The sequence below is a fragment of the Geotrypetes seraphini genome, chromosome 9 (assembly GCF_902459505.1).
Source record: "Geotrypetes seraphini chromosome 9, aGeoSer1.1, whole genome shotgun sequence".
NCBI classification, from domain to species: Eukaryota; Metazoa; Chordata; class Amphibia; order Gymnophiona; family Dermophiidae; genus Geotrypetes; species Geotrypetes seraphini.
Window position 1 is genome coordinate 5,198,074 of NC_047092.1, and position 12,089 is coordinate 5,210,162.

A 12,089-nucleotide genomic window follows, 5' to 3' on the forward strand; every position below is an offset into this window, starting at 1 on the left:
GGCATCACACAAAAAGAAATACAACAGCTCCAAATTATTAAAAATACAGCGATAAAAATAATTATGAAGGCAAAAAAAGTTTGATCATGTCACACCTCTCCTGAAGAATGCACATTGGCTCCCAATTACTCATAGGATAACGTACAAAATAGCTCTAATAATTTTCAAAACACGAGCATCCAAAGCATCTGCATTTTTATATAAACTTCTTATACCCGATTCTTCATCCAGAACACTTAGATCAAATGAACAGCACCTTTTGTCTGTCCCATCTTTGAAAGTAATCCATACTCGACGGACTAATATTTTTTCTGCTACAGCTCCACAAATCTGGAACACCTTGCCAGCTTATTTAAGGGAGGAATTAAAGGATCTCTAAAGAGCTTTCTTTTTAAAGATGCTTTTGAAACTTACGAAATTAGATTTTTTTTTTGCCTACATCTAGGTCAGTTCTATATCTCAGTCTTATAACCTTGGTTTCAATCAATACCCTTCCCTATTTCTTTTCCCCTTAGATGTTCTTGTCCTATAATTGATTGGAGTTCCTTCTCTTTTTTTTCCCTGATTGTGAAGTAAGTCTAGTGATCATCTGATTGTATTTGTTCATGTTTGTTAATTTACTCTTCTTTTTTGAATACTGTGCGCTTAGAAAATTTGATAAGCGTTTACATCAAATTTTAAATAAAACTTGAAACTTGATTTTATATTTTTGGGTTGTCTTTTTCTAACCAGAAAGAGAAGTAAAATAAGAAAGGGGTCTCCCAACAAAAAATAGTCCCAATATTTGTCCTTGCCCTACATTTTGTTCAAGACAACTCTTAGCAAGGGCGTCTCATACATGAGGCTAAAGCAAACTGCTTGCCTTCAGGGAAACAGGTCATTGTTAACACATAATCTCAGAAAACACCAGTTCAGGAACTATCATGCATGGGCAGAAAAAGACTTCTGCCCTAAGGGAGTGAAGTGTGAAGCGCTCCACGTTCAGGTCTGTCTCACTGTGAGTTCTATCTAAATTTTTCCTGCAAATATGCCACCGACTAAGAGGAAGGCTGCGGTCAAAGCTCTTCCCCTGAGACTCTTGAGGTTGAGCTCTGGAGGATTGCCGGCGTTGCTTTGCAAGGAGAGAGACTCGACGGTATCAGGAATGGATGTTTCACTCTCACCCCTAGAGAGCAATCTGCCATCTCGCCCCATGGCCCCTTCAAGTCTGGAGGGGGTTTTTTGGGTGGAAGTCGCTGAATTAGAGGCTTCCTGTGGGGATGATTTTGCAGGGGCTTTACTGGGGGCAAAGTAGAAAATCGATGGAGCAGTCTGCTATTTCCATCAGCAAGAAAATGCCTGTTAGAGAGCATATGAAATGCTCTCCAGAAACCTGATACTAAGTGGACACTTCAACCAAAGAAATATCTTCTCTTGCGAGTAAGATTGGTACTTTATCAGAAACTTTGGCAGGGACAAAACATTAATTTACCATCGTTAAAAGAAGAAATGAGAACTAGAGAATGACACGGGGACAAATTTCACCATCTCATCCCATGAGTTTTGTCACTGTTCCATTCCTGTGAGCTTTGCCTTAACCGCAAATGCCTCAAACAGAGGCTTGTGCAGATGAGGTAGAACTTGCAGGAATGGGGCAGGGACAGGAAAAGAACTCTCTGGGACAAGATGGGAAAATGAGTTCCCGCAGGGAAAAATTTGTCCCCATGTCATTCTCTAATGAGAACTTTAAAAGATGTTTCAACATCTGTAATTAAAGATATCAAGTGCTTAATAAGAAGATTGAAATGTTAGAGAATTATACTAGATTGAATCTTCATTTCCAGAACTTTCCAAAGTCTTCTGCCATTTCTCCTTTAGAGGCCTTTAAGAAATATTTGATTGAAGTTCTAAAATTTTCCTCTCAAACTATACCTAAGATGAATAAAATATACTATATTTCTCCAAAGAAGATAGGAGATTCCCTAGAAGCTAATGAGCAACGAAGATCTTAATATTTCAGAAAGCCAGGCTAGAATCTTCTTTAACAGAGAATTCTCAAAGATCAACATAATTGGTTTCATTTGTATTTGAACAAGTCGTGAATTTAATCATGAAACTATACTTTAGAAATGCCCACGTTCTTTTTTGAAGGAAGATATGGGTTTACCCAGATATGACACCACAGAAGAGCTTTTTTGGATACGAGACAAGAAATGTTGGTACTGGGGGCAAACCTTTTGATCCTTGTAAATGTCATACAAAATATTTGGGTATTATTTATGTCTATTATCAGCCAGAACATCTGCGGGCATTTATTGATTTTAAAAAGTTGTCCGCCTGAAGTTTTCAAATTAATTGCGATTGCTAATGTAAAGAATATAACAGAGCTTAATTCACATTAAAGCCTTTTTTTATAGATCTTGTTTTTTATTTCTTTTTCTCCCTTTATTATTAGAACACCTCCTCTTCTTTTTGGGGGCCTAAGGAAGAACTTTCAATTTATTTCCTAATTGTTTAATCTTTTTCTGGTCTTTATTTAGTTCTGTATTGCTTGAATAAGTATGAATTTGTGAGATTTTTACAATTTCTAAACAAAGACTTGTGCCTCCCTCCAGAAAGTTATGGGAAAATCTGACACTCGGCACTGGTACAAACCCTGTGCTAGACTGAAACAGCTTTTCCTCCAGGATCTGCCTATACTTTGTATTATTATTATTTATGTACCACTTACTATAGTCTAAGTGGTTTACATTCAGGTACTTAAGCATTTTTCCCTGTCTGTCCTGGTGGTCTCACACTATCTAATGTACCTGGGGCAATGGGGGGATTAAGTGACTTGCCCAGGGTCACAAAGAGCAGTGTGGGATTTGAACCCACAACCTCAGGGTCTGAGGCTTTGGCTCTAACCACTGCACCATGCTCTCCCCGTCTTCATAAGCCTCATTGGTTCAAAACATCCCCACCGCCATGATTTTAACAGGGTGAGACTGTTTTATGACACAGATTACTCAGTTCTTATTTTGATCTCATCAGACCACAAAATATTTATCCAGTTGAGTGTGATGTCTGCAAATTATGCACCACTTCCCATGGCCTTTTTTTTGCAATAGCTCCTTTCTTGCCATTCTCCATACAGGCCTTGCTTTAGAGTAATGGAAAAATTGTAGAACAGTTGACCAAGAGCAGGGCAGCTCCCTGTACTCCAACAGCCCTGAGATTACATTGAACAGAACTAGTGATGCCAGTACAGGGAGGGGGGGACACCCCAGTCTAAATGTTGGTTTAAAGCTCTGTTCTCTTGTTGGAAATCAGACTGAAACAAAATGAGATGAGATTTTACAAACCATTTATTATATCAAAGGCTTAAGAAAGTTCAGATTCCCCCCTCCCAACTCTCTCTCTAAAATTTGATAACATGACACTGTTTAAATATCAGTTTTCAGACATGGTAAATAGTCAAAACATGAAAATAAAGGAGTTTAAAAAGTGTGCTTCATGCACTACAGAGAAAATGAGTCCTCTGTATACTGTTCAGAAGAGGATTGGGGGGTGGGGGGTGTAACCTGCAAACAGAGCACTGCCAGCTATCTTCTGGCGTTGGCACCTTGTGGTCAGGCTCAGGATGCATGCGGACCAGGTTTCAGGGATGGGGCGTCATTTATTGCTACTGACAGAAGCCACCACTGCTGAAAACCAGAGCCTAATCTTGTTTCACAGGGGATTCTACCCTCCCCCACTGGGACAGGCACTGATTTTCCTTGAAAGCCAAAGGAAGAGGGTTAAAAACGTCTCCTGGTTTCATAAGTAACAAAACAGAACATTGGTCAGAAGAGAGAGGACGACCCTTTGTCATTCTGAAAATGGCTCAAATTCAGACTTTAGGGCTTCATTTTGTAACAAGGCAGTAGAAAGTCTTCCATGCCTTTTTAAAAACATTGGCTTTTCGATTCCGCCCCAATGGTGCACAAATGTCCGATCATAAGAAAAGTGTACATCTGACTGTGTATCCAGCCCATCACCACCTCTGTTGCAGCCAAACACCTACACCCAGTGGTTTTAGGCTTCCATGCACGCAGCTTCACAGTTTTGTAAGAACTCTTTTTTGCAAGTAAACCAGACTTTTACAAGCGGAAAAAGATTTATAAAATTATTCCCTTAATGTGCAGGCTCAGCTTTGCTAACAGTGGTATCACAATGTCCTTCTCAACCCAGGCGTTGAGCCACACCTAACTAGTCAGGTTTTCAGAATACTCAAAGTGAATAATTATGAGCTAGATTTGCATAGAATAGAAGTAGTGCATGCAAATTTGCTTCTTTTATATTCATTATCAAATTTTTTTTTTTAAAAACCAAACTGGATTAGCAATGTATGTACCAAAGGTTGGGTTGAGAATCCCTAGCCATTGAACACACAAAAAAAATCTAAAGAGAGAATTTAAAAATCTGTTTGCTTGGCGCCAGGATATGGCGAGGACTTAAGGGGTTCCCATTCAAAAAAACAGCTCCTGGGCTCCAGTGCTGCAAGTAGGCGGGGGGGGGGGGGAGGGGAAGAAAGCAGAAAGCCCTATTTTAGTCCCACCCCCACTGCTGTCCATTTTCCCCTAATCTTCGACATTCATTTTGATTCAGATTCCGTGGCAAGAAGAAAATTCAAAATGCCCTGATTTAGCAGTGATGCAGTTTACAATCTGGTGTGAAAAGGCTCAGTGCGTCCTGCAACAGGAAGCTAAGCTGATGGAAGATGAGAGATTTAGAAGGCGCTACATTTTCCAGCAGGGGGGTTGGATTTTTTACAACTTTTCCAAAAGTGATTATTTGAGACTGTTGAGAAATTTGGCATGTTCCTCGCCTCTTGGCAAAAGAGTTTCCCCACCAATCTTTGGGCCTTTCTTCTCCTAAAAAACAGAAAAACAGCATGAAAGCACAAGCTGGGTCTCATCTGCACAGCACAAACCCCTTTAATGGCAACCGACGCAACGCCAAAACCCAGAAAACTCCAGAGCTTCGGTGAATTTTGGGGCGGCCACACTGTTCCACATGTACTTAGCACAGCTAGAAGAGATGCATTTACAATTAAAAAAGAGAGAACCTAGAATAAAGTCAAGTATCTAATGGAGAAGCAATATCCATTCAAGGGAGCGGGAGGGCATGGCATTACTGCTGGCTGTGGCCCTCCCTGTTGCCCTAGAACTGGTCTCTCACACATACTAACCCAGGAGCAGGCAACTCCGGTCCAATCTAGTCGGGTTTTCAGGATTTCCCCAATGAATATGCATGAGATCTATTTGCATGCACTGCTTTCAATGCATATTCAATGGGGAAATCCTGAAAACCCGACTGGATTCCGGCCCTCGAGGACTGGAGTTGGTCACCCCTGTACTAACCTCAAAAGAGAGATTCTTTGAATGGCCACAATCTCTTCAGTATCAAAACGTGAAGAGATGCATGAAGGAATTATTCTACGTTCCATCCTGGAGTGTGAGGGAGTGTGTTGGGGGAAGGGAGAGGAGGCAGAATAAAGCTTACCTTGAGCATGCCATCCCGGCGCCATTTGTAGAGTCCACAGGTGCTAGAAACGGAATGAAAACTGTGACAGCATTGCCAAAATCTCTATAAACCAGCTCAAGTAGGTTACAGGGGCAGGGCCCAAGTCCCTTTCTGCTCTCCTGTACAGATTTACAACTCCAACAACTAACGTCTCTTAACGATATCTACCATCCTGTGGCAACGCACAAAGGAACGGCTATTCTGTGACCTTCTTGCCATTTATTTATTTATTTTCACTAAAGTTACGTGAAAGTGAAAATGTCTTGCGATTCATCTCAAATATTCTGTAAAATAGTTAAAGGGACAACCTGCTGCAAGAAAAGCAGGAACAGTTTCTTCATTTTGGAGGATGGAGGGCGGGATGTGCAAATACAGCAAGACAGATGAGATTTGACACTACTGGGTCTGACGCTAAAGAGAATGAACGTGAAAGGTTTGCATAGGGCCGCCTTACCTGCAGTGCTTTCTAGGCAGTCTGTCCAGGGAGATGCTTCGATTCCCGCATGGACACTTGAAGAAACGCTTGATTGCGTCATGCCAGTGATAATCATGCTTCTCGCTCACACACATCTCCAGCAGCTTGAAGTGGGTATAATTACACTGCCAAACACAGAAAAAAAGCTTTTAACCCTGCCTGAGAGAGGTTGAAGGCTTCTGTGCCACTTTCACCCCCTCCTTCCTAGCAAGGGAGGGCACTAAATGCCCCCCTTGGTGTTCTCTCTCTGATGGATCAAGCTGGCATTCTCCATACATTTCCAGTGCTCCTTAAATATTTCCTCTTGCAGCTAAGACGCCGTCATTCTTGACACATTAAGCAGCTCATGACATAAAGCGTCACAGGAGAACTGTATTAAAAGCCCCCCCTCCAATCCTTGTGAAAGCTACCACTTGCCAATAGCTTTCTTCTGCTGGGATCCAGTACCACTCCACTCCCAACATATCTAATCTGGTCACTGCAGCAACACTCCTGTACAAGAAACTATGCCACCCTATCCCTGGGCGTCTCCTAGAATCCTGCAATCCTGGGACGCGATCTGGCCACTAGATGTCATTCTGCAGCAATGACCATGTCTCCCTCTCCCCTAGGTAATTTCAATACTCCTCCGTAGTATCTCCAGGGAGCAAAGACCCCAAAGCCAACACTGGACTGGGAGCTTTCTGCACTGAGCCCATTTGGCATGGCTTATCCTGGGATTTGTAGTAACAAATAAGAGACACAGCACTAAATTTTGATCTTTTTTTTTTTTAATATATTTTTATTGTAGGAACAAATCACAAGAGACACAATCAGCAACCAAGCCAAAAGGAAACAACACTGTAGAAACAATGATACAGATAAGAAATCAAACAAGCAAACAAAGCTCTCTCATGAAAGTCCAAAATTTTCAATTTTTAGACAGAACAACAATAAAACAACCCTCCCACCCTATCCTAAAAACCGACCCAGCTTAGAAAGAGTTCCAGCACTCCAGATAAGCCACTGATTGCCAGCTAGTGGCACCCTTCTTGCGTTGCCTTTCCCAGACCGCCATCTGGGACATACTATGGTCCATTGTTGGAACGTAGGACACACACTCCCTACCCAGTGCTGCAAGATAAGCTTCTTAGTAAGCCCTAGAGCCAATAACACAAAGCGTTGCGAAGGCGCACTAACACCAAGCAGCAGAGTCTTGTACGACCACTCCAAGGAGCGCCCCAAAACATCTTCCAGCTCTCGAAGCACATGCACCCACAACGGCCCCACTAAAGAGCATTCCAAAAATTTTGATCTTAATCCTAGGACGCCTTTCCTTTAATGGCCCAATAGATTTCTCCCACAGTCTAGGATAATATTTTGGGCTACAAGGTAACGTATCTTATAACCTATCATTACTTTTGAATCTCCTTCAAGGTAGGGAATAAATGCTTTTTTTTTTGCTTATGAACAATCTGCTTAGCTGGAAATCTTTGTCTGCTTTTCCCTTAAAGGCACTGTTTACTTCCACCTTTGTTGCAACCTCTATTGGGATTATCTTCCCTGTTTTGGATCGTATCCTTCAAACGATACCTCTCTCCTAAGTGACTGCTGGCCTTCCCCTAGGCTCTTTCCACCCACAATGGAGAATCTGCCACATTCAGAGTGCCAGGCCCTCTTTTGCCTGGTTTAATTCATCTGCAAATGCTTCAGACTGGCAAACTGCCATCTCAGAGGCAGACGAGCACACCAGGCTGCCCCCATGGCCCCCCCAGGAGTCACTTACCGTTCTACAAGTCACTGCTCTGCATTTCTGCTCTCGGATACCCCTCATTTTCTCTTCCATTTGTTCTTTTATCACCAGGGGTTCAAAGTAACGCTCCTGCATCTCCGCTTCTGCCTGCACATGATGAGAGGGACATGGCTTTAGTTGGTCTTTGAAAACAAGATCAAGTTTATGCTTATTTGGTCTTTACATATCACCATGCAGATCAAAGTGGTCTACAAGGCCAAAAATCCAGACTACAATATTTTTAAATTCATCTCGTCTTTCCCCATCAAGTGTTTTTTGTGCCTTTTCTCCCATCCGGCATCTGTCTTCTTGCTGCTGTCCTCAACTTCCTAAGCATAGCTGTGAAACCACTGGCGCAACACCATGATCCTGCGTGTGTTGCTGCTAGGTATGGTGGTCCCACCCCCTATAATGCAATGCGTGCAGGAACGTGGTCCTGCGTCACCATCTATACACCGTACTTAGAAAGCAGAGAACAGCAACAAGAAGCTAAGCAGGAGCGAGGCAGGGAGACAAAGAGATTCTTCTGGATGGGGAAGAAAGAGAGAGATGAGATTTGGGTTAGCGAGCCTGGATTCTCAGGTGGTCCAGATTTCTGGACTCTCTAAGACAGATAAAGGACTCATTCACAACAAAGAACATATTAAGAGAGTAAGAACTCGCAATTTACAGAGCGCAGGAACTGATTAAAGCTGTCGCATTGTGGTTGTCCTTCCTCCATGGCAGCAAGGTCAAGAGTTTGCTTAGTCTGTGATGAGATGGCAAAACCACAGATTTTAAATGAGCTCTGGAGTCCTTAAACTACACCCTGGACAAACCATGCAGATGACATTTCTATTTTAATCCCTCTAAAATTTTAAACCCGATATCTTCTATTATGACTCAGATAGAACAGTGGACAAAAATTTATTTCAAACTGAAACTCAATACGGAAAAGACCAAACTTTTCTTGGCTAGTCTCAACGACAAAACAACAAAGTCATTGCTTCATCTTAATGGTCATAACTACCTGATTATTAAATCTATCAAAATTCTGGGAGTCACATTAGACCGACATTGAACATTAGCAGAACACACAAACTTAGTGGTACAAAAATGCTTTTTTACATTGTGGAAATTAAGTACCATAAAAAAATATTTTGATCTTTATCGCTCAGACTATTGGTGCAGGCATTAGTTTTATCTATTTTAGACTATTGTACCATCATCTATTTAGGAGCACCCCAAAAAATTCTAAGGAAATTAAGGATAATTCAGAATACAGCTGTTCGATTGATTTTTGGTTTAAAAAAGAACGACCCTATTAGTCCATATTATCGTTTACTTCATTGGCTGCCTTTGGAGGCAAGAGTATTATTCAGATTTTCCTATATCTGCTTTAAGCTGATATCGGGATTGTCTCCAGCTTACCTTTTTCCTCATTTTGTGTTGCATAAGACCATCAAGAGAAATTATTTGCTTATCCAAAAATTAATGGGTGTAGATACAAGACCTTCTTAGATAGGACCCTGGCATTTCAAGCTGGTAGGCAACAATCTTGGTTAGGTAAACGTATGTTCTCCTATTGCAGTTTTCGGAAATTAATTAAGACCACTTTGTTTGATAAGTTTATTACTTAATGAGAGTTTTATTATTGAAATTCTATTTTACAAATATTTGTATTTTTTACTGTATTATTGTATTTTACTGATGTCCAGCTCTTTTTAATGTAAACTGCCTAGAACTTTTGCTTATGGAGGTATAAAAGAATAAAGTTATTATTATTATTATCCTTTTCATGCTCACTTTACAGTTAGCGATTTGATGTCACACTTGAGTGTTGAATAGAGCTGGAAGGGACTGGCTTGCTCTCTGCAAAGTTTAACCAGCTAGCACAAACCTAAGACCTGAACCATGAAACTGTTCTCCTGAGTCGCAGCTTGATAGATACAGATGGAAGCCGAGACGTTGCAGACTAGAGAGCTGCACGGGAACGGGGACGACGGGAATCCCGCGGGACCCGCAGGCATCCCGCGGGTTCCCCCTTCGGGTCCCAGGGATCCATGGGGACGCCCCCGAGGGTCGCGGGAATCCCGTGGGGACGCCCGAGGGTCATGGGAATCCCGTGGGGACGCCCCCCGAGGGTCACGGGAATCCCGCGGGACTGGATGTACTCAGTCGCGCGGCTCTTCTTCTCTCTACCTGCTCTGCTTGCAGCACAGAGCCGAACAGAAGTCTTCCCGACGTCGGAGGGGAGGGAGGGCTTAAACAAAGCCCTCTCTCCCTCCGACGTCAGTGCTGACGTCGGGAAGACTTCCATTCGGCTTTGTGCTGCAGGCAGGGCAGGTAAGGAGGAGTAGCCTTGCGGCTCGAGTGGTGTACCAAGGGAGGGGGACGGTCCGCCCCAGGTGCAGCACAGCCGGCCAGGTCCCCTTACTTTTGTGGCGCTTCCCCGACCGACCGACAACAGTCCCGGTCCGACAAACCTCCCTGCCCTGTAGCCGCAAATCTAAATTACCTTCTTACAGCAGCTGTAAGAAGGTAATTTAGATTCGCGGTTAAGGGCAGGGAGGTTTGTTGGACCGGGCCTGTTCTGTTGTCGGTCGGGCGGGGAAGCACCACAAAGGTAAGGGGGCAGGGAGAGAGAAAGGGAGGAAAGGTGGAGTGGAGAGGAAAAGACGCTTAAGGGAAATGGGTAAAACTGAGGGGGGAGAAGGACGCTGAAAGCACTGGGGAAGGCAAAGGGGTGAAGAAGGACGCTGAAAGGCCATGGGGAAGACGGGGGGGGGGAGGACACTGAAAGCACATGTGGAAGACAGAGGGGGGAGAAGGACACTGAAAGCACATGTGGAAGACAGAGGGGTGGAGAAGGATGCTGAAAGGATATGGGGAAGATGGGGGGGGGTGGAGAAGGACGCTGAAAGGACATGGGGAAGCCGGGGGGGGAGAAGGACACTGAAAGCACATGTGGAAGACAGGGGGGGGGAGAAGGACACTGAAAGCACATGTGGAAGACAGGGGGGGGAGGACGCTGACAGGACATGGGGAAGACGGGGGGGGGGGGGGAGAAGGACGCTGAAAGCACATGGGGAAGACAAAGGGGTGGAGAAGGATGCTGAAAGGACATGGGGAAGATGGGGGGGGGGTGAAGAAGGACGCTGAAAGGACATGTGGAAGACAGAGGGGGGAAAAGGACGCTGACATGACATGGGGAAGATGGGGGGGAGAAGGATGCTGAAAGGAAATGGGGAAGAGAGAGTGGGGAGAAGACGCTGGCAGGGAAGAAGACAGAGATGCCAGACTATGGGGGGAGCGGAGGGAAGAAGATGGGTGCCAGACCAATTTGGAAGGGGGGAGAAAGGGAGAGGCACAGTAACAGAGCAAATGGAAGACGCAGAGGGAAGAGAGACAGTGGATGGAAGGAATTGAATGAGAACATGAGGAAAGCAGAAACCAGGCAACAAAGGTAGGAAAATAATTCTATTTCTTTTTTTTTGCTTCAGGATAAAGTAGTATATTAGTTGTGTTGATAAAAATTTATAAACATTAGAGGCTCTGGTAGAAACCCGTTTCTTCCCAATTAATATTTCCAAATTAATAAAGTCTTTTTGCTTATTTGTAAATAGGTTTCTACCAGAGCCTTTAATTCAGTAGCATAATTAAATGAAATAACTATTTCTGAAGTTTATAGGGATGGGCGGGGACGGAGGGGATTCCTCATGGGGGACAGGCGGGGATGGAGGGGATTCCTCGCGGGGACGGAGGGATTCCTCATGGGGACGGGTGGGACTTTGGCGGGAACGGATGGGGATGGGTGGGATTTCTGTCCCCGTGCAACTCTCTATTGCAGACACGACGACACCATCACCTTAGAGAACATTCTGGGTGCCATGGCGAAACTGCAGCCGTTTTTGATTGCGTAGGAAGATCGCTCCTGTCCCACTTCATCGCTAGACCACCAGGATTTAAAAGTAAGGTGAGGAGAGGTCCGGGAGGCAGGAGTGGATTCAGAGTCAGCCCTAAAAATTATTCACAATTCTTTCTTCTTCGCAAGGGGGCTATGAACCTAACCCTCGTGAATATGGAAGGGAGAGTTTAAATTATATTAGGTGACTTTGCAGCATATAAGATTGCATGAAAAATATTTTCTGTTTTATATATGTCTTATTTTTCTTGCAATAAATTGAACATTTACAAACAAACAAAAAAATCCAACTGGACTCTCCATAGGTGCATCATTATTCTATACTTCTGGGGGGAGGGGGGGTCATACAATTTTATTTGGCCTTGGACATTGAATCATAGCCACAAAAAAGGCTGGGAAGCGTTGACCTACAG

General features: G+C 43.6%; 1 protein-coding gene across 2 annotated transcripts in view; it reads right to left on the reverse strand.

Annotated features, from left to right (window-relative positions):
- Positions 1-3,308: 3,308 nt before the first annotated feature.
- The window catches only part of MCM10 (minichromosome maintenance 10 replication initiation factor), a 64,345-nt gene continuing 55,564 nt past the window's right edge, over positions 3,309-12,089 (reverse strand). For both annotated transcript variants that reach the window (XM_033958162.1, XM_033958161.1), the window contains exons 17-20: positions 7,767-7,880; positions 5,981-6,126; positions 5,506-5,548; positions 3,309-4,874 (exon numbers count right to left, since the gene is read on the reverse strand). In XM_033958162.1, the coding sequence (XP_033814053.1) occupies positions 4,791-4,874; positions 5,506-5,548; positions 5,981-6,126; positions 7,767-7,880 (387 nt within the window). In that variant the 3' untranslated portion in view covers positions 3,309-4,790. The remainder of the gene's footprint in view (positions 4,875-5,505; positions 5,549-5,980; positions 6,127-7,766; positions 7,881-12,089) is intronic.